Source organism: Giraffa tippelskirchi, chromosome 12 (assembly GCF_054371585.1).
Source record: "Giraffa tippelskirchi isolate mGirTip1 chromosome 12, T2T-mGirTip1v1.2.pri, whole genome shotgun sequence".
NCBI lineage: Eukaryota > Metazoa > Chordata > Mammalia > Artiodactyla > Giraffidae > Giraffa > Giraffa tippelskirchi.
In genome coordinates, this window is record NC_137286.1 from 43821302 (window position 1) to 43843494 (window position 22193).

Sequence of the window (22193 nt, forward strand, 5' to 3'; positions counted from 1 at the left end):
AGAGGATGGAAACTGGCCATCCTTCTGTCGAATGCTCTTCACAGAAAGACTCTGAGACTGCTCCATCTCCCCCTTTAGGCCACCTCATACTACTCTCTCCCAAGTCCCCTCAGGGGACCCATGACCCACTGTCATATTTGGGGTATAAGTTGTGATCCTGGCTCACTTGGGAAGGTGCACGTCTCCCTTCAGAATTTTGCATATTCTGGTTAGACATTGTCAAGGACTGACTCCGTTTTCCCCAGGGCAAGCAGGAGTCGGCCCCCACCCACAGGTGGGTGGGGCATCTCCACAGAAGTCGTCAGTATCTGCAGGTAGGGAGGGTGTTGACTTTAGATGCAGAGCAACCTGAGTGACTTTAGCCAAGAGAGAAGTTCAGTTTCCTCATTTCTAAAATGTAATTATGATAATCATTTCTACCACCTACAATGTAAGAATGAACAAATGTCATTTTTTCATCACTTTTCCAGACCAAAGGAGAACACTCTGACTTGGCTGATTTGAATAGTAGGAAGAGGTTCTGATGCAAACATTTCACAATAGTCCTGTGAAAACAACCCTGTCAAAATGTGGACACCTCTACTGCTACTATTTATTGAGCATTTACTACAGGCCAACCAGCTGGGCGACACTTTTATGTTACCTCATTTTATCCTCACAATAACATACCAAGGTAGATATATCTTTTTTTTAAATTTTTATTACATATTTATTTTTTTGCTGTGTAGTTTGTGAAATCTTAGTTCCCCTACCAGGAATTGAACCTGTGCTCCCTGCAGTGGAAGCACAGTGTGTTAACCAGTGGACCACTAGAGAAGTCCCTATCTTCTTTTTTTTTTAAAAAAAAGCAAGGCTTAGAGATGACAGGTAATTTGTCCAAGGCTACACAAGCAAACAAGAAGTGAGGTTTGACCTCAACTCTCCTATTTCCATAGAAGGGACACCAGAGAACCTGAAGAACAACATATTTGAGCTGGAGTTTTTTTTTTTTTGAGAAGTAGCTATGTGACACTCTGTGAAGAGAGAGTAGAATGCAGATGTTCAGTGGCACCAAAAGTTGCTAAAAGTCATGAATCATTGCTAACAGTCATGAATCGTACTCTTACAAAAAGTGACTCTTGTGATATGTCAGTTACGTGGGGGGGATGAGGTGGGAGGAAGAGAAATGATGAAAGCAGCTTTGAACCTGCTTGAATATATGGCTAGCACTTCTGTGAAGACCTGGGGTAACTGGCCATGGAGCACAGAAGAGAAGATTTTGGCCTAGAAAATGTGAAGAGTAGGAGTGAATAATTAAAATCTCTGTGTCCAGACACTTAACTGGGTAATCTGCCTGCTTGACATACCCCCGGGAAAGGTGACAATCCTGACATGAATAATGGCTGTGCAGAAACAGCGGGTTCTCTGTCGCCATTGTATCAGTCCTCCTCTTCCGCAGAAGAGAGTAGGTTTTCAGGCACTGGTTCAGACCTGCACTGACAGAGTCAGAGTTTAACAGCAAGACCCATCAGTTTTTGATTCCAGGAACGCTTTACAGTCTACTTGAATTTTAAAATAAATTCCCCACAGCAAGTTGTTGCATTTAAACTGTCAGGTGTAGGCTGGCTAGCCACCCAGGCTCAGGGTTCTCGGTGCCGGAATTACTGACATTTATTTAAAAATGGTGTCAAAGTGAAAAAAAAAAAATGATACCTTTAGTGGTTTTGCCTTCCCAACAGCCTCTACCCATCCCCTCCCCCTCTCTTTCTCTCTGTATGTGTATGTGTGGCTGTTTGTCTCTCTGTCTCCCACTTTCTCTCCTCCACCCCCCTCCCTTGTCCCTCCTGCCTCTGACCACCACTTCTTCCCTCACCTAGTTCAGAATTCTTAAGAGAGGAAGGACAGGAGTCCCCAGCATTAGAAACAGGAACCGTGCCCTGGTGCCCTTTAGGAAGCTGGCACAGCAGGAGGAAGCACTCGAGCTCCCTCTCCCCTCCCAGAATGATTTTAATTACCTGCACCTGCAGTGTGATCCTGAGCCCAGGCCTCAGCCAAAATATCCAGAAATCAGAGTTGCTTATTACCAAGGATTGGCTCTGTTAACCAAGCTTATTTAACCAAACCACTATACTGGTTTCTCGTTAGATCAGATACCAACTTGTTAATTCACAATGAGAAATACACCTTCCTTTCCATCAGTGACTCAGTATCTGGGCACCATGGGCCATGGACTCTGGCCTTGCACCTCTGCATCCCTGGAACATAGTTGGTGCTCCATAAATATTTGCCAGACTGAATTGAATTTTCCCAGGGATAAAATGTGTGTATCTTCAGCCATTTTTAGTCAAACAGAACCTAGAGATATTTTTACCCCACATATTAGTTTAGTCAAATGCTGTTTCCAAGCCACAAAGATCCTTGCGAACACTGCAAGGCAAGATTTATGAAGTAGCCATTTTTAATTTTTTTTTTTTTCCCACACAGCTGACTTCATCATAAAGAGCATTCATCTCAGGGGATTTACCTAGCAAGATATCATTCTACTTCATTTTGTGTTTCCTCTTTTCCTTTACATCCAAAATGAATGCAATAAAGGATCCCACTGTGCCCCAGGTAATAATAGCACAGGCAACTATAGACTGTCCACTGTGTCCCTGAAATAGATTCTCGGGTGGAAAGAACAACAGCGCTGTCATTTAGTGAGTGCTACGGGAAGCAAGGATCGGAGCCGAAGACACAAAAAGACTTATGAGTCAGTGGAGTCCAATTTAGTCTTGATGGAAGCACAAGGCACATTATTAGATACATTTTCAGGGAAAATTATATTGTTGGAAAGGAGTCCTGTCCATTTGTCAAGCCTTGTCACTACGGTCCCTGGGGATAGAGACCTCTTCTCAGACCCCCAAACAGGCTTTCCCTTGTCGTGGTTCTATAGACCCTATGAACTATAGCCCGCCAAGCTCCTCTGTCTATGGAATTCTCTAGGCAAGAATACTGGAGTGAGTTGCCACTTCCTTTTCCAGGGGATCTTCCTGACTGAGGGATTGAATCCGGGTCTCCTGCATTACAGGCAGATTATATACCATCTGAGCCAGCAGGGAAGCCCCTGATATATTAATAAATACTCCTAAAGGTTTCCATACCCATGTGACAGCCCTGTCCTCCCCTTTCCTCCAGCAGGTAGAGTTTCTGATCTGAAGTTTAGGAGGTTTTGCTCAAAACTCTTGGGTGCCATGACCTCTCTCTGAGGGCAGTGTGTCCAAAACTCAGCCCTTGACCTCTTCTCATTCTCCATGCATGCTCTTCATGTGAATTGTATTTATTCCTGTGGCTTCCACTCCCACTTGTATTGCTGGTACCCTTGACCCTCGGTTATGGTCTATGGTTCTAACTGTGTTTAGACATCAGTATATTCTGTGCACAAATCCTCTTCCATCCCTCATTGGATATCCCATATCCCTTTTCATCAGGCTGCCTGTTGAGTTCAGTTCAACATTTACTGCGTATGTTTGGCAGAGGTCTTCTGTAGTTGTTGAGGATACCGAGGTTGCATTCTATTTAAGTGAATATTCCTCTAATTAATTTGCAGGGTTCTTTATTTTAACTATCCAGTCATTGTAGTAACCCCTGAAGTCTCAACTATCAGCTACTGTTCTCTTTCTCTCCCTGCATCCTCCCTAAGATTATTCGTTAGTACAATTTCATAGAGATAATTTTCAAATATCCATATCTGATTCCAGCTATCTTACCTGTCTCATTTTATGTATGCACTTAGATGTCCCTTTGTGTCCTTAAAATAAACATCTGCTGTGGCTTTGGTTTCTGAATCTCTAAAATACAGAAGTGAATGGGGAGATAATTTAGTAAGTTGCAATGTGTGTCAATGCAGTGCAGCTTTTCGCCTCTATTTAAAATGCTTACAAACAACTGTGGATAATTACTGCTTCTCTATTCACTTTCTTAACTCCCTCAAGGAGAATCCCTTTGTTTTCTAATCAGGAAAGAAGTAAGGGAGTGAGATGATCAGTTGTGTCTTAGGGGAAGGTGGAAGAGAGACAGCAGTTTGTCACTTTGCAGCCACACCTAGTGAATCCCCAAAGATTTCTCAGAACCCTTCAGTTTCGTTCTCTCCTCTCCCTTCCAAGTGCACGGCTGTGATGAGAGCTGCCTTGAAGTTGAACCTTTAATTTGCCTTTCTCCCCTTCTCCAAACAGAGTACTTTTAAGACTGTGAGCTGCTGAGAAAAGAACCATTCACTTCTGTAACCCCAGATAGTAGAAGAGCATGCAGTTGTAGAAAGAAGGAGGAAGGTCTTTCTGTTCTGTTATAGGATGAAAAAAAGGCGGACTGCAAATCAGTGAGTATAGAGTACTCCATTTAAGTAAAGATGGGGAAAAGGAACTTTCAGTCTTTGAAAGAATGTATGAGAACCGGAATGCCTCCAAAAAGGGGACTGTGCACTGGAGGAAGAATGGTGGGAGGGAAACTTTTCACTGCAAACCATTTTGTACCTTTTGAAATCTAACTCTGTTGAATTTTTTCATGATAAAAAATAAGTAAAATTTAATTTTTAAAAAATATGTTGAATGTATTTGAAGTATCCAGAATAGGCAGATATGCAGAGAGAAAGCAGCCAGGGGCTAGGAGGAAGAGGGAATGGAGAGGGATGGCTTAGTTGGGTCTGGGCTTTCCTTTCAGAATAATAAAATTACTCTGCAACTAAATAGTGGTCATAGTCACACAACATTATGAATGTACAAAATGCATTGTACACTTTAAAGTGGTTAAAGTGGTGAATTTTGTTATAGGAATTTTACCATAATTTTATGTATATGCTAAATCACTTAAGTGGCTTCAGCCCATATATATGTGTGTGTGTATATATAGTCTTAATGAGTGAATGAATGAATAAAATGCCTATTTACAGATTTGTATTAGATATCAATGAGATATCTGTGTGATGAGGTATCTCTGCTCTGTGAAGTTTTCGGTGGAAAATTCCAAATATATACAAAAGTAGAACAGTTTCAGGGACCCCACTTACCTAGCCCTCAGCTTCAATAGTTAGCAATTCATGGAAAATCTGACTCCATTTATACCTGAACACTTGTCCTTCATACCTACTGGATTATTTTGAAGCAAATTGTACATATTTCAGTAAACATCTCATAAAAGCTATTGACTCTTAAAAAAAAAAAGCTTACAGTGCATTATCAAGCTAAAAAAATGAAGTTATTTCCTGATGTCATCAAAGAGCAGTATTTCTGTTTCCTCGATTGCCTCACAAACATCCTCCTTAGGACTGACTTGTTGCTTTGTGGTTTTAAAGTGACCAATCTCCTTTTCCCAAAACTGACTGGATCAGTTCATTCTTAGCCATAATGAGATCTGGAGGAATTTAAAATTTCTTATCTGAACATCTTGAAGTTGGACAAGATGCTATTAAAGTTCTATTTCTACACAAACATTTTCTAAAAAATTTCTGATGAACTCTTTTGCCTGCTAGGGCCCACAGTGCTGTATGGCAGCAGATGTCAGTCATGAAATGCCAATGTAATGATTGAAATCCTAATTTGAGAGGCGCCAGTTGGGCACTGGAACTCACCAGCAAGAACCTCTTTCTTCTCCCTCTTGATTAGTAACTTAACCATTCCTGAAAGTGCAAGTGAAACTTGCTCAGTTGTGTCTGACACTTTGCGACCACATGGACTATACAGACCATGGAATTCTCCAGGCCAGAATACTAAATGGGTAGCCATTCCCTTCTCCAGGGAATCTTCCCAAACCAGGGATCAAACCCAGGTCTCCTGCATTGCAGGCGGATTCTTTACCAGCTGAGCCACAGTTCAGTTCAGTGACTCAGTCATGTCCGACTCTGCGACCCCATGGACTGCAGCACGCCAAGCTTCCCTGTCCATCACCAACTCCCAGAGCTTGCTCAAACTCATGTCCATCAAGTTGGTGATGCCATCCAACCAACTCATCCTCTGTCTTCCCCTTCTCCTGCCTTCAATCTTTCCCAGCATCCGGGTCTTTTCTAGTGAGTCAGTTCTTCGCATCAGGTGGCCAAAGTATTGGAGTTTCAAGTTCAGCATCAGTCCTTCCAATGAATATTCAGGACTGATTTCCTTTAGAATTGACTGGCTTGATCTCCTTGCAGTCCAAGGAACTCTCAAGAGTCTTCTCCAACACCACACTTCAAAACCATCAATTCTTCAGCACTCAGCTTTCTTTATCGTCCAATTCTCACATCCATACGGGACTACTGGAAAAACTATAGCTTTGACTAGATGGACCTTTGTCGGCAATGTAATGTCTGCTTTTTAATATTCAGTCTAGGTTGGTCATAGCTTTTCTTCTAAGGAGCAAATGTCTTTTAATTTCATGGCTGCAGTCACCATCTGCAGTGATTTTAGAGCCCAAGAAAATAAAGTCTGTCACTGTTTCCATTGTTTCCCCATCTATTTTGCCAGGAAGTCTGGGACCGGATGCCATGATCTTCATTTTTTGAATGCTGAGTTTTAAGCCAGCTTTTTCACTCTCCTCTTTCACTTTCATCAGGAGGCTCCTCAGTTCCTCTTCGCTTTCTGCCATAAGGGTGGTGTCATCCGCATATCTGAGGTTATTGATATTTCTCCCGGCAATCTTGATTCCAGCTTGTGTTTCTTCCAGCCCAGCGTTTCTCATGATGTACTCTGCATAGAAATTAAATAAGCAGGGTGACAATTTACAGCCTTGACATACTCCTTTCCCAATTTGGAACCAATCTGTTGTTCCATGTCCAGTTTTAACTGTTGCTTCTTGACCTGCATACAGGTTTCTCAGGAGACAGGACAGGTGGTCTGGTATTCCCATCTCTTGAAGAATTTTTCACATTTTGTTGTGATGTACACAGTTAAAGGCTTTGGCATAGTCAATAAAGCAGAAGTAGATGTTTTTCTGGAACTCTCCTGCTTTCTATGATTCAGTGGATATTGGCAATTTGATCTCAGGGTCTTCTGCCTTTTCTAAATCCAGCTTGAACATCTGGAAGTTCTAAGTTCACATACTGTTGACGCTTCACTTGGAGAATTTTGAGCATTACTTTGCTAGTGTGGGAGATGAGTACAATTGTGTGGTAGTTTGAACGTTCTCTGACTTTGCCTTTCTTTGGGATTGGAATAAAAACTGACCTTTTCCAGTCCTGTGGCCACTGCTGAGTTTTCCAGATTTGCTGGCATATTGAGTGCAGCACTTTCACAGCATCATCTTTTAGGATTTGAAATAGCTCAGTTGGAATTCCATCTCCTCCACTAGCTTTGTTCATTGTGATGCTTCCTAAGGCCCACTTGACTTCAGACTCCAGGATGTCTGGCTCTAGGTGAGTGATCACACCATTGTGATTATCAGGGTCATGAAGATCTTTTCTGTACAGTTCTTCTGGGTATCTTTGCCACTTCTTCTTAATATCTTCTGCTTCTGTTAGGTCCATACCATTTCTGTCCTTTATTGTGTCCATCTTCGCATGAATATTCCCTTGGTATCTCTAATTTTCTTGAAGAGATCTCTAGTGTTTCCCATTCTATTGTTTTCCCCTATTTCTTTTCATTGAGCACTGAGGAAGGCTTTCTTATCTCTCCTTGCTATTCTTTGGAACTCTGCTTTCAGATGGGTGTATCTTTCCTTTTCTCCTTCGCCTTTCGCTTCCCTCCTTTTCTCTGCTATTTGTAAGGCCTCGTCAGACAACCATTTTGCCTTTTTGCATTTGTTTTTCTTGGGGATGGTCTTGATCACTGTCTCCTGGACAGTGTCACGAACCTCTGTCCATAGTTCTTCAGGCACTCTATCAGATCTAATCCCTTGAATCTATTTGTCACTTCCACTGTATAGTTGTAAGGGATTTGATTTAGGTCATACCCAAATGGTCTAGTGGTTTTCACTACTTTCTTCAATTTAAGTCTGAATTTGGCAATAAGGAGTTCATGATCAGAGCTGCAGTCAGCTCCAGGTCTTGTTTTTGCTGACTGTATAGAGCTTCTCCATCTTTGGCTGCAAAGAATATAATCAGTCTGATTTCGGTGTTGACCATCTGGTGATGTCCATGTATAAAGTCATCTCTTGTGTTGTTGGAAGAGGGTGTTTGTTATGATCAGTGCGTTCTCTTGCAAAACTCTGTTAGCCTTTCTCCTGCTTCATTTTGTACCCCGAAGCCAAATTTGCCTGTTACTTGAGGTATCTCTTGACTTCCTACTTTTGCATTCCAGTATCTTATGATGAAAGGGACATCTTTCTTTGGTGTTAGTCCTAGAAGGTCTTGTAGGTCATCATAGAACTGTTCAACTAACTTCAGCTTCTTTGGCATTAGTGGTTGGGGCATAGACTTGGATTACTGTTATATTGAATGGTTTGCCTTGGAAACAAACAGAGATCATTCTGTCACTTTTGATATTGCACCCAAGTACTACATTCTGGACTCTTGTTGACTCTGAGGGCTACTCCATTTCTTCTAAGGGATTCTTGCCCACAGTAGTAGATATAATTGTCATATGAATTAAATTCGCTCATTCCAGTCCATTTTAGTTCACTGATTCCTAAAATGTCAATGCTCCCTCTTGCCATCTCCTATTTGATCACTTCCAATTTACCTTGATTCATGGACATAACGTTCCAGGTTCCTATGCAATCTTGTCCTTTACAGTATCGGACTTGACTTCCATCACCGGTCACATCCACAACTGGGTATTGTTTTCGTTTTGGCTCAGCCTCTTCATTCTTTCTGGACCTATTTTTCCACTCTTCTCCAGTAGCATATGGGGCACCTACTGACCTGGGGAGTTCATTTTTCAGTATCATATCTCTGCCTTTTCATACTGTTCATGGGGTTCTCGAGGCAAGAATACTGAAGTGGTTTGTCATTCCCTTCCCCAGTGGACCATGTTTTGTCAGAACTCTCCACCATGACCTGATATCGTGGGCTTCCCTGATAGCTCAGTTGGTAAAGAATCCACCTGCAATGCCGGAGACCCTGGTTCGATTCCTGGGTCAGGAAGATTCACTGGAGAGGGGCTAGGCTACCCGCTCAAGTGTTCTTGGGTTTCCCTTGTGGCTCAGCTGGTAAAGAATCTGCCTGCAATCTGCCGGCTAAGGAATCTGTGCAAGACCTGGGTTCAATCCCTGAGTGGGAAGATCCCCTGAAGGAGGGAAAGGCTGAGCCACAAGGGAAGCCCAAGAATACTGGAGTGGGTAGCCTATCCCTTCTCCAGCAGATGGTTCCGATCCAGGAATTGAACCAGGGTCTCCTGCATTGCAGGCAGATTCTTTACCAATTGAGCTATCAGGGAAGCCCATTCCTATCTTTATTTAATAGAATTCTGGGTGACCTTCCTTCTCGCTCTGGAGACTCCTTTAGTTTTCCACGTTGTCCAAACTAGTATTAGAGGGGCAAGTGGTGATGAGGTACCTACCCTAGGGGATCACAGGTTACAGCCAGTACTGTCTTAAAGGAAACTGAGGTTTGACTTTTCTTTCTCCTCCTCCACTGTCTTCTCTTTTTGTGTGTGTTTATAATGCATTGATTAACCCACAGAAGTACATATTTCTATATAACCTGTTTGAAGGTTTATTTGATTTTTTAAATAATTTTTATGGGCATATAGTCTATTTACAATGTTGTGTTAGTTTCAGGTGTACAGCAAAGTGAATCATTTATACATATACATATAGCCACTCTTTTAAAGATTCTTTTCCATATTGGTCATCACAGATCACTGAGCAGAGTTCCCTGTGCTATACAGTAGATCTTCATTAGTTATCTATTTTATATATAGTAGCATGTATATGTCAGTCTCAGTCTCCCAATTTCTCTCTCCCCCTCCTTACCTCCTGGTAACCATAAATTTGTTTTCTACATCTGTGACTCTATTTCTGTTTTGAAGACAAGTGATTTGACTTTTTAATTTTCCTTTCCCCTACATTTCAGTGGACCCTCCCCTTCATCCCGGGCACATCACCCCAACCTGTTCCTCTATGTTGCCTCCCAAATGAGGCATATTTTTCAGATTATTTGTGATAGGTTATTACAAAATATTGAGTAGAGTTCCCTGTGCTATACAGTAGTTTCTTGTTGGCTATCTATTTTATGTATAGTAGTGTGTGTATGTAAGTCCCAAACTCCTAGTTTATTCCTTTCCACCCCTTTTCCCCTTTAGTAACCATAAGTTTGTTTTCTGTGTATTCTGACATGATACTTTATTTTAACATTTCCCCAAAATGTGTCCTTTGGAAAACTACTTAAAGTTTCATTGTTAAGTTCCTTTAATTTAGGAAGTACAGTGCACTGTATTCACTTATTAGAGTTTCCTGAGCCTACATTGACATATTAAAAGTTCTCTAAAAAAAAAAAAAAGAAAGCTCCAGGGATATCCCTGGTGGTCCAGTGGCTAAGATTCTGCACTCCCAATGCAGGGGGCCTGGGTTCAATCCCTGGTCAGGGAACTAGATCCTACATGCCATGACTAAGACCCAGTGCAGCCAAATAAATGTTTTAAAAAGCACCAGTGAAGAAACCTATTTCAGTTTATTTAGCCCAGTATTTCCCAAACCTATGGAATATGGAACCTTTCTCTGATGCTTAACACCTGTTGATATTCCATGGAAACACTGCTATATGTATCATCTGAAGGGATGATAACAAGGAGCTGTCTCAGAAACTGTGTTTTCATTAAAGTTTCACTGGCTTCGTTAAGAGAATGACACTTCTGAGTTTCTAGCCTGTTTTTTTATCAAAACCTCTCTGGCTCATTTTTGTTGTTGTTCAGCCTCTGAAGTCGTGTCCAACTCTTTGTGACCCCATGAGCTGGAGTCGGCATGCCAGGCTTCCCTGTCCTTCACTATCTCCCAGAGTTTGCTCAAACTCCTGTCCATTCGGTTGGTGATAACATCCAACCATCTCATCTGTTACTGCTTTCTCCTCCTGCCCTCAATCTTTCCCAGCCTCAGGGTCTTTTTCCAGTGAGTCAGCTCTTCACATCATGTGGCCAAAGTATTGGAGTTTCAGCTTCAGCATCAGTCCTTCCAGTGAATATTCAGGATTGATTTCCTTTAGGATCGACTGGTTGGATCTCCTTGCAGTCCATGGGACTCTCAAGAGTCTTCTTCAGCACCACAATTCGAAAGCATCAATTCTTTGGCACTCAGCCTCCTTTATAGTCCAACTCCCACATCCGTACATGACTACTGGAAAAACCATAGCTTTGACAATACCAACCTTTGTAATGATTCCTTGTGCCATGGGGTAGTTGTTGGGGATGGGGGGGAGCCATATTATGTAGGCAGGGGCCCACTGGAGCCACCCGAATGTGAATGAGTCTCCCAGGCTTGTATCACAAAGGCCTCAAGGTGAAATTTCAGCTCACACAGTGTAGTTAGTATCCAGTGTCTCCCTCTGTAAACCCTGACCTTGGGTTTGGTAGATATAAACTTCCCAACTTATTTCCATACAATGACCCAGCTGGCTCTAAAGATAGGCTATGATGTCACCAGCTATCTGTAGTCACTCCCTAATTAATACCTGGACAATGACTACCTGACTCTTTGTTCTTAATTGGGACTGCATCTCACTGTTATCCCTCAACTGTGGGGAACCAAGCCAGGGGACAGGGCCAGAGCTGCCAGAAAGTTGGGATCATCCGAGGTCTTTGGTAGTAGAACAGAAGTAAGAGGCAGCATGTGGGCCTCGTGTACAGAAGGCCTATGGGAGTCCTGGGGCCCACTGGACTTGCAAGAGTTTGGGAAAGTAGTCTGAGTAGCTTCTAGAAACAGGAAGTCAGTCTGGCTGAAAGCCTTCACCTACACAGTCGCAGGCAGGAGTTTCCTCCTCCCCCCACCACAACCCTTTCTTCCCAAATTTGCCTTTCATTACTCCAGGCACTAAACATGGAGCTTTCCACACCCCACCCCCGAAATACTAAATTGGTCCATTTAATAAATACCCTGAGTGATCTATATGATGAGTTTGGGAAACACTGCCCTAGTTATTCCAGGCTCAGTCCATTCCTCCAAGTACTTTTGTTTCCTGTTAAGGAGGAACAGAAGATGCCACCCCAAAGTGTTCCACTTTGGCATGTGGATTATTTTGAGCTGAGGACAGTCAGGACCCAACAGACTCACAAAGAGCTTTTTACCTTCCCTTACCTGACTAAAAGAATTTAAATAGAGGGCATGTACCAGGAAGACAAACCTAGACAACATATTAAAAAGCAGAGACCTCACTTTGTCGAGAAAGATCCATGTAGTCAAAGCCATAGTTTTTCCAGTAGTGTGTATGTATATGAGACTTGAACCATAAAGAAGGCTGAGCACTGAAAAATTGATGCTTTCAAATTGTGGTGCTGGAGAAGACTCTTGAGAGCCCCTTGGACAGCAAGGAGATCAAACCAGTCAACCCTAAAGGAAATCAACCCTGAATATTCATTGGAAGGACTATTGCTGAAGCTGAAGCTCCAATACTTTGGCCACCTGATTCGAAGAGCCAGCTCATTAGAAAAGACCCTGATGCTGGGAAGTATTGAAGGCAGGAAGAGAAGGGGGCAATAGAGGACGAGACGGTTGGATGACATCACCAACTCAATGGACTTGAGTTTGAGCAAGCTCTGGGAGACGGTGAAGGACAGGGAAGCCTGGCATGCTGCAGTCCATGGGGTCGCAAAGAGTCGGACATGACTGAGCGACTGAACAACAACAAACATTAGACCAGCCGAGGAACCTAGAGGGGAAGAAGGGAAAAGCTTTCTGTCCCTATACTGTCAATTCATTGTTTGTTCTGTTTTGGGATCCCACAAGGGTCTTGTGTTCTCTCAGAAGAGATGGAGAGGAGCTTACCCTCTTCATCCTCATCTTCTTTAGGGGCTTTAGACTTCTAGCCCCTCTGAATGAGGCCTGTGGCTCAGCCTCCAGCTAGAATAAGTTTACGTTTTCTCCCTTTTCTTGGGTTATTGTTCCGCCGCTTGTTTAAATAATCATTTTAGAAGAGGTGGTTGGGTGGACTATTGGTGCCCTTTTGGTGCCTTTTATATTAAACCTGTTCTTTTATATTATCTCTGATTAGCCAAGAGGATTTTGGGGACACATACTATGTGCAGAACTAGGAATAAATGAATTCAAAATGTCTCTACTTTCTGGGACATGTTTGGATTTGGGATAAAGAAAAAAATGCTGGAAATGGATGGTGGTGATGGTTGCACAGCAGTGTGAATGTACATAATTCCACTGAACTGTACACTTAAAAATTATGAAAATGCTACAATGAGGCATCCCCTCACACCAGTCAGAATGGCCATCACCATAAAGTCTCCAAATAACAAATGCTGGAGAGAGTGTGGAGGAAAAGGAACCCTCTTGTACTGCTGGTGGGAATGTAAATGGGTATAGCCACTATGGAAAACAGTATGGACATTTCTTAAAAAACTAAAAATAGGGTTGCCATGTGACCCAGCAGTCCCACTCTGGGCATATATCTGGAGAAGACGAAAACTCTAATATGAAAAGATACAGACACTCAATGTTCATAGCAGCACTATTTGTAATAGCCAAAACATAGAACCTAAATGTCCATAAACAGATGAACAGATAAATAGGATGTGGTATATGTGTGTATATATGTGTGTATGTATATATAGATGTGTATGTATATATATATATATATATATATATATACACACACACACACACACACACAATGGAATATTACTCAGCCATAAAGGGTTAAATAATGCCATTTGTAGCAGAATGGATGAATCTAGAGATTATCATACTAAGTCAGAGAAAGACAAATATTACATGATGTCACTTATATGTGGAATATAAAAAATTGTACAGGTAAACTTATTTACAAAACAGACTCAGACATAGAAAACAAACTTACGGTTACCAAAGGGGAAGAGTGGGGATAAATTAGGAGCATGGGATTAACATATACATTACCATATATAAAATAGATAAGTAACAAGGATTTACTGTATAGCACAGGGAACTATATTCAATATGTTGTAATAACCTATAATGGAAAAGAAAAAAGAATATATATATGTGTATATACATATATAAACATGTATCACTGAATCACTTTGCTGTATGCCTGAAATAAACAGAATATTATAAATCAACTATACTTCAATAAAAAATTATGAAAATGGTAAATTTTATGTTGTGTATATTTTACCACAATTGGGAAAAATAATCTTGTTCAGACAACAGTACATGCTAAAACCAACTGAGGAAGACATTTACAAAGTGATAAGCCAGTAAATGTGAAGGAGCATGTGATTTAAAGGGATACTGGCCTGAAGTAGACCAAACACTGAAACAGCTTTTGTGCTAGTTTTGAAGAAGGAAAAGATTGGTAGATTGGAGGCTTATAACAGTGAAAGACGTGGCGTGTGCAAGGAGAACAATAGATCAGATCTAGTAGAAAGCAAGTGTCTAAAGGGAAGGGTCTGTCAAAGAGGCAGCCCTCACACTACTGACCACCCTGGGCATGGGAAATGTCCTCTGGGGGGATGAGGTAATGAGAAATCGCAGAGAAAGCAGTGAAAGAAATCTCTGCAGGGAGCTGGTGACTGTACTTTGAGTGAGTTAATTTACTTGGATTGCCGGGTGTTAGTTGCAGCACATAGGATCTTTGATCGTCATTGCAGTATGCGGTATCCTTAGTTGGAGCATGTGGGATTTAGTTCCCTGACCAGGGATCAAACCGGACCCCCTGCATTGGGAGCATAGAGTTTTAGCCACTGGACCACTAGGGAAGTCCCAAGACATACTGTCTTGATTCAGGGTGATTTTCTGCTAAGTATTCTGGTAGTATTACTGTGAAGTTACCAAAAGGAAATGTTGGAGAGATGGTTAGAAATGGCCAGAAGAGTTGTACTCAGTTCTGGACCCACTACCCAATCGTGCATCTCTGCCATGTGCAGGAGCCAGGAAGGGGCTGGAGGTGGGCTTCTGAGCAGAACCCAACTCTTAGCGGGGAGCCCAGCACAGTCAAGGGATTTGTGGAACAGACAGAGCCACAAACCTGCTGGGCAGCTGTTATGAAACAGGTGGCTTTAAGAAAAGGTGTTGTTTATGAGGAGGACCCCAAATTTGTAGGGGGACCTCACTTAGAACAACTGGCAGATGAGCTGAGCTTGATGGGAGGTGGAGATGCTAGGAATCCAAGCCACGGTGGCCTCCAGATGGGGCTGGGAAGAGAGTGGGAGAGGGGCTGTGTCTGATAAGCTCCGCATGCCAGCCGAGCCATCTGGGGCAGGGCTGGCGCATAGTAGGCGTTCAGTAAATATTTGCTACATTGAAATGAATTGAAAACCCACTTGTTTCTGTTCTGTATTATTTGCTTTTTGTGTGTTTGTTTTTGTTTTGCGCTTAGTTTTCTAGTGAAGAGTTACTACATTTTTGTAAAGAGAAGATACTTGATTCAGCTAAATCAGGCTAAAAGGGGGTGGATCCACATCTAGAACAGAGTGGCCTCCTGGGCGCTGCTAACGGCCACTCTTTCATCCTCACAGGCTCCCTTTCCTCCCCTATCCCTTCCTGTACCCCACCTCTGCTCCTAGGACAGGCTCTTCCTGTGTTCAGATATTGTCTTTCTAATGGCTCCCAAGCTTCCAGCTCCATGCCTGCCATGTCTAACTGCCTACTGGACATCTCTTGTTTATTCCTCAGTATCTGCATCTCAGCATGTCCAAAGCTGCACTCATCAGACTTCCCTGGTGACCCAGTGGTTAAGACTCTGCATCTCCACTGTAGGAGGCACAGGTTTGATCCCTTGTCAGGGAAGTTCCACATGCCACATGATGCAGCCAAAAAACAAAACTGCACTCATCACCTCTCTGCTGAACTCACTGCTGTGCTCCCCTCTAGGAGTCCACATACCCTTGAGATGTGTCTTTGTGTGAACAACATCTCAAGTTGGACACCTCAGTGCCACACATGACTCCACCATCTTCTTAACTCATCCTCAGTCTCATGTCTACCCCAGACGTGACTCTGGAATCTCGCCTCACCTCTCTGAGCCTGCCCCATCCCATCTATTCCAGGTACAAACAGGTAGCTCCCTGTTCTACAGCTGCTGCCATTCAGAGGCAATTCCTCCACACAGCTCCCACCCCTCTCAGAGAGCTCTAGCAGGCTTTAGAATTCTTTCTGCCCTGTGCTCAGAGGACAGAGAAGGCAATGGCACCCCACTCCAGTACTCTTGCCTGGAAAATCATGGACAGAGGAGCCTGGTAGGCTACAGTCCATGGGGTCGCTAAGAGTCAGACATGACTGAGCGACTTCACTTTCCCTTTTCCCTTTCATGCACTGGAGAAGGAAATGGCAACCCACTCCAGTATTCTTGCCTAGAGAATCCCAGGGATGGCAGAGCCTGGTGGGCTGCCGTCTATGGGGTTGCACAGAGTCGGACACAACTGAAGCAACTTAGCAGCAGCAGCAGCAGCTCAGAGGAGGTACAGCTCCTCCTTAGTGCAACAAATTTCTTGGGTTTTTGGTTCTCCTCTGGAGTCCTAAGTCTCAAGAAAGCCTAGCCATTGAGTGTGTTCCTTTTTGTTCCTACCAGTTCCAAAGCTCCTAGGGCTGGGTCTCACATCCACTTCTGTTGGGCACCAGGAGGCTTACAGCAGTACATTGGAACTACCTGGGGAGGGTTACTGATGTCTGGGCACCAACCAAACCAATTAAATCATTCTCTCTGGAGGTGGGACCTCGGCACTGGCATTTTGTCATGGCTCTCTGGGTGATTTTAATCCTCAGCCAAGGTTTCGAATGACTGATTTAAAGCATCTATTTCCACTTTCTCTGTCCTGGGGTCTCAGAATTACGCCCATTCTCCAGCTCTCCAGCCTGGCCCTTTCAAATTCTTCTCCAGGAACTTGGAATGACTCTTCTATGTCCTTGATTATTATTCATCCAACAGTTCACCCATCTCCTCTGTACCTGGCACTGGGAAACAAATATAACTATATATTCAGAGTGGGCATCTATTATTTGGGGGCACCATCCTGTATCCATTGACTTTGATTTTCCCAACTCTTGCGTTTCCTTGGAGCATCTGCTCCGGTCCTACTCCCAGTTCATGCCCTCCTGTGAGCAGCTCACCCCAGGGCTGCATGTGACCCAGACTAAGGCATTAAGGGCATTTCATCCTTCTGGCCACAGTGACTGGCTCAAGGATGGGCCCACGCCCCAAGGCAGGCCAGTCAGACGCAGTGCAACTCAATACAGGGACTTTGGTTTGAACTGGTTGGGAATTTTCTCATTTCCTGCTGCACATAAATGTGTGACTAGAGCCAAGAAGAGAGCTTGTCTGAGGATGAACCTGGACAGCAAGGAAGACCCAGGGAAGGACCTTGCCCTTGAAGGTCACTGTCTAGTGGCAGGGCCTCACCTGTTGACAAGTCCCAAAGGAGCAGTGAAGGGGAAGTCAGGGAGCTAGCTCAGGGAGGTGGAGCAGCAGGACTTGAATGTCCCTGGGGGGTGCTGGTAGTGGCTGAGCTGTTCATATGGTCATTCCCATTTTGTAATATTTAATGTATTTCTGCTTTATTGACTATGCCAAAGCCTTTGACTGTGTGAATCACAATAAACTGTGGAAAATTCTTCAAGAGATGGGCATACCAGACCACCTGACCTGCCTCTTGAAAAACCTGTATGCAGGTCAGGAAGCAACAGTTAGAACTGGACATGGAACAACAGACTGGTTCCAAATAGGAAAAGAAGTACGTCAAGGCTGTATATCGTCACCCTGCTTATTTAACTTATATGCAGAGTACATCATGAGAAACACTGGGCTGGAAGAAACACAAGCTGGAATCAAGATTGCCAGGAGAAATATCAATAACCTCAGATGTGCAGATGACACCACCCTTATGGCAGAAAGTGAAGAAGAACTAAAGAGCCTCTTGATGAAAGTGAGAGAGGAGAGTGAAAAAGTTGGCTTAAAGCTCAACATTCAGAAAACTAAGATTATGGCATCTGGTCCCATCACTTCATGACAAATAGATGGGGAAACTGGCTGACTTTATTTTTCTGGGCTCCAAAATCACTGTAGATGGTGATTGCAGCCATGAAATTAAAAGACGCTTACTCCTTGGAAGGAAAGTTATGACCAACCTAGACAGCATGTTAAAAAGCAGAGACATTACTTTGCTGATAAAGGTCCATCTAGTCAAAGCTATGGTTTTTCCAGTAGTCACGTATGGATGTGAGAGTTGGACTATAAAGAAAGCTGAGCACCGAGGAATTGATGCTTTTGAACTGTGGTGTTGGAGAAGACTCTCGAGAGTCCCTTGGACTGCAAGGAGATCCAACCAGTCCATTCTAAAGGAGATCAGTCCTGAAGGACTGATGTTGAAGCTGAAACTCCAATATTTTGGCCACCTGATGTGAAGAGCTGACTCATTTGAAAAGACCCTGATGCTGGGTAAGATTGGGAGCAGGAGGAGAAGGGGCCGACAGAGGATGAGATGGTTGGATGTCATCACTGACTCAATGGACATGGGTTTGAGTAGGCTCCAGGAGTTGGTGTTGGACAGGGAGGCCTGGCATGCTGCAGCTCATGGGGTCACAAATACTCGGACATGACTGAGCAGCTGAACTGAACTGAATGTTTATTTTATATTAGTGTGTAGTTGATTTACAATCTTGTGTTGGTTTCAGGTGTACAGGAAAGTGGTTTAGTTGTACACATGTATCCATCCCGGGATTCCCTCGTAGCTCAGCCAGTAAAGAATCTGCCTGCAATGCAGAAGACCCAGGTTCAATCTCTGGGTGGGAAAAATCCCCTAGAAGAGGAAATGGCAACCCACTCCAGTATCCTTTCCTGGAGAATCCCATGGACAGAGGAGACTGGCAGGCTACAGTCCATGGGATCGCAAAAGTCGGACACCGACTTAGCAACTAAACCAGCACCACCACCATATGTCTATCCATTCTTTTTCAGATTCTTTTTCCATATAGGTTATTACAGAGTATTGAGTAGAGTTCCCTGTGCTATATATACAGTAGGTCCTTGTTGGATATGTCTTATATACAGCAGTGTGTCTATTTTTTCGTTAATTTTTATTGGAGTAAATTTGCTGTACAATGTTGTGTTAGTTTCTGCTGTATAGCAAAGTGAATCAGCCATATGTACACATATATCCCCTCTTTTTGGGATTTCCTCCCCATTCAGGTGACCGAAGAGCACTGAGTAGAGCTCCCTGTGCTGTACAGCAGGTTCTCATTAGCTATCTGTTTTTTACAGTAGTGTGTACATCTCCGTCCCAATCTCCCCTTCCACTCATTTTCAGTTTGTGCCTCCTGTAGTTAAATTCTTCATGGAGGCAGCCAGTGAGGTCCAGCCTCTCCTGGAGGCTGGATTGTTGGATGATTGCTCTCTCTGCCCAGCAGCTGAGCTTACCAGGGCCCTGCATCGCAGGAGATCCCTGGTCCTCCCGCCTCATTCAGGCTCCCATCCCTTACTGGAGGCTAATAGAGACCCTTCCTCTCCTTTTCTGGCCTTGGCTGAAACCTTGCCTAGATTCTCCTAACAGACTCTTCTTGCTTCCAGTCTCTGCCTCTCTGGACCATGCTCCCTACTGCTCCCAGATAATGTAAGATGCTAATCTGATCACACCAGCCTGTTTCAAAACTCTCACATGCTCCCTGTGGCTCTCAGAATCAGGTCCAAATTCCTTAACGTTCCCCTGAGGTCTTTCACAAGGAGGTACCAATTCACCTCTCCTGCCTGGCCACGTCCTTCTTGTTGTTACTGTTTAGTCGTTAAGTTGTTACTGTTTAGTCGTTAAGTCAGTCGTTAGTCTGACTTAGTTAGTTAGTTAAACTCTTTGTGACCCTATGGACTGTAGCCCACTGGGCTCCTCTGTCCATGGGATTTCCCAGGCAAGTATACTGGAGTGGGTTGCCATTTCCTTCTCCGGGGCATCTTTCCAACAAAAGGACTAACCCACATCTCCTGTATTGGCAGGCAGATTCTTTACCACTGAGCCATCTGGGAAGCCATTTCTTACCACACACTATTGAGCTAAACACGTGGACATTCCCTGTATGAGTCATACTCTTTAATGTCCCTGTGACTTAGCAAGTGCTGGTCTACTTGCAGGAATTGACCTTCTCTCCCATACAGCCTTTAAGATCCAGTTCAGGTGTTCCCTTTTCAAAGCCTTCCCCAAATAAAGCCAGTATCTCATGGGATTTTATTCATATCTTGGTTACATTATATTTTACTTATTAGATTGTTTGAGAACATATATTGTCAGATTGTCTGATCTATGTCAGAATAGGTGCTAAGATTAAATGAATGAATGAATGAATGCTGTCAGAATCCTCAGAGGCATCTAGAACAGATAGACTTCCCCAGATAGGAAGAGGAGAGAACAAGTAGCAATGTTGGAAACCATTCAGAGCTCGTCTCTCCAAGAGCAGGTCCTTGGCTAGATCAGAAGCAGGTGCTGGAGCTTAAAGAGATGGCCCATAGTCTTCTCTGACCCTCGGGTGCCCTGCAGGTACATCCTGAAGCTATGAAGAGCTTTGGACACAGGTTGGTAACAAGTTACTGGGCAGGAAATGCATGAGCTGTTTCCATACACTTTCAGAATCCTCAAACCAACTCTATGAAACTTTAAATTACCAACTCTATAAATACCATTATAACAGTATTAATTCAGTCACAATAAAGAATGAAAAGTTTGCCCTGGTCCCACCATGATAGCCAGTAATAATAATAATACTTGAAATGTATTCATAATGTACTGTACATTCAATGGACATGAATTTGAACAAACTCTGGGAAATAGTGAAGGACAGAGGAGCCTGGCATGCTGCCATCCGTGGGGTTGTAAAGAGTCAGACATGACATAGTGACTGAATAACAATAACAAATACCAAGGAACTCAGCTAAGCACTTTACATGTTTTTTCATTTCATCTTCCTCACAGTCCAGTGAGGTATCCCCATCTTATAGGTGAGAGAACTGAGGCTCAGAGAGGTTTAAAAGCTTGCTAAGCATCACAGAGATAGTCAGTGGCAGGGCTGAGACACAGGCCAAGTCTGTCTAACTCCAGTGTTTGTACTCTTACCCTGTGTTCCTTCTGCTGTCCCAACAAATCAAACTTTTGATTTTCTGTACTTCCAAGCCTTGTCCATGCAGACTAGTAGCTTTTGCCTAATTATAGCTATAGCACAGTGAATATAACATGGATGATTTTCTGAATTTAACTTTATATCATAATACACACCCAGTCCATCAGCAAGTCCTGTCAACTCTCCCTCCAAAATACACCTCTGATCTATAATCCACTTCGCTTCCTCTCAACCCTTGTCTTCTGTCTGGGTTTCTGCTAGAGCCTCTTAACTGGTCTCCCTACTTTCACTCTTGTCTCCTTCTTATCTCTTCTCCTCCCAGTAGCCAGAGTGAGCTTCAAAAAGTGTAAACCAGACCATTCTCCAACCTGTCAGTGTGGTTGGATAAATCCCCTTAACCCTGCATCAGGGCCCTGGGGACTGCTCCCATCTCATCACCTGCCTTGCTCAACTCCATGCGCTCTAACTACACTGACCCTGAAGTTCCTCAGAACTTCCCAGCCTTCGCCACCTCTGTGCTCCTCTGTTTAGGACCTATTCCCTCCACCATATCCTGCCCTTTGTTCTTCAGGCCTTTTTTTTTTTTTTTTGATGTGGACCATTTTTTTAAGTCTTTGTTGAATTTGTTACAGTATTGCTTCTGTGTTCTATGTTTTGTTTTTTTGGCCCATAGGCAAAAAAAGGCATATTGGATCTTAGCTCCCCAACCAGAGATCAGAACCCATACTCCCTGCTCTGGAAGGCTAAGTCTTAACCACTGGACCCCCAGGTAAATTCCCAGGCCTCTTCTTATAGACCTCTTCAAAGAGGCCATTCCTGACAATCCCTCTCAACCTACATTAGGACCATTTTATTCACACAGATAACAGTTTGTATGTTTCTGATTTTTTAATATTTCCACCCACTCTTATAATTGCATGATATTATAGAAGCACTTTGTCTCTTTTGCTGAGTACTTTATCCCTAAAACTCAGCACAGTACCAGGCACATAGGAGATGATTAATATTTCTTGAAAGAATATTTTTCTATGTTACTATCGAGAAATATAGTACAAATTATACCACAGATATAATCTTAATAGCTGCAAAATATACCTGAT

The 22193-nt window shown here is 43.2% G+C and overlaps 1 protein-coding gene, 1 long non-coding RNA gene and 1 other non-coding gene across 10 annotated transcripts in view; all 3 read left to right on the forward strand.

Moving 5' to 3' along the window:
* The window catches only part of HOMER2 (homer scaffold protein 2), a 127966-nt gene that overhangs the window by 9505 nt on the left and 96268 nt on the right, over window positions 1-22193 (forward strand). For 4 of the 8 annotated variants that reach the window (XM_081546824.1, XM_081546831.1, XM_081546830.1 and 1 more), the window contains exons 2-4: window positions 471-673; window positions 2464-2592; window positions 4194-4336. Coding sequence is in view for 5 of the 8 variants with exons in the window: in XM_081546831.1 (XP_081402957.1) it covers window positions 4311-4336 (26 nt within the window). In the remaining 3 variants the exon portion in view is untranslated. The remainder of the gene's footprint in view (window positions 1-470; window positions 674-2463; window positions 2593-4193; window positions 4337-22193) is intronic. The other 4 variants (XM_081546832.1, XM_081546826.1, XM_081546829.1 and 1 more) reach the window with 2 other exon arrangements.
* LOC145528471 (uncharacterized) lies at window positions 6656-10367 on the forward strand. The gene is made up of 2 exons (XR_014070452.1): window positions 6656-8928; window positions 9297-10367. It is a non-coding gene; the product is annotated as an uncharacterized LOC145528471 (long non-coding RNA).
* Window positions 10380-10452, forward strand: TRNAG-CCC (transfer RNA glycine (anticodon CCC)). The gene has a single exon. It is a non-coding gene; the product is annotated as a tRNA-Gly (tRNA).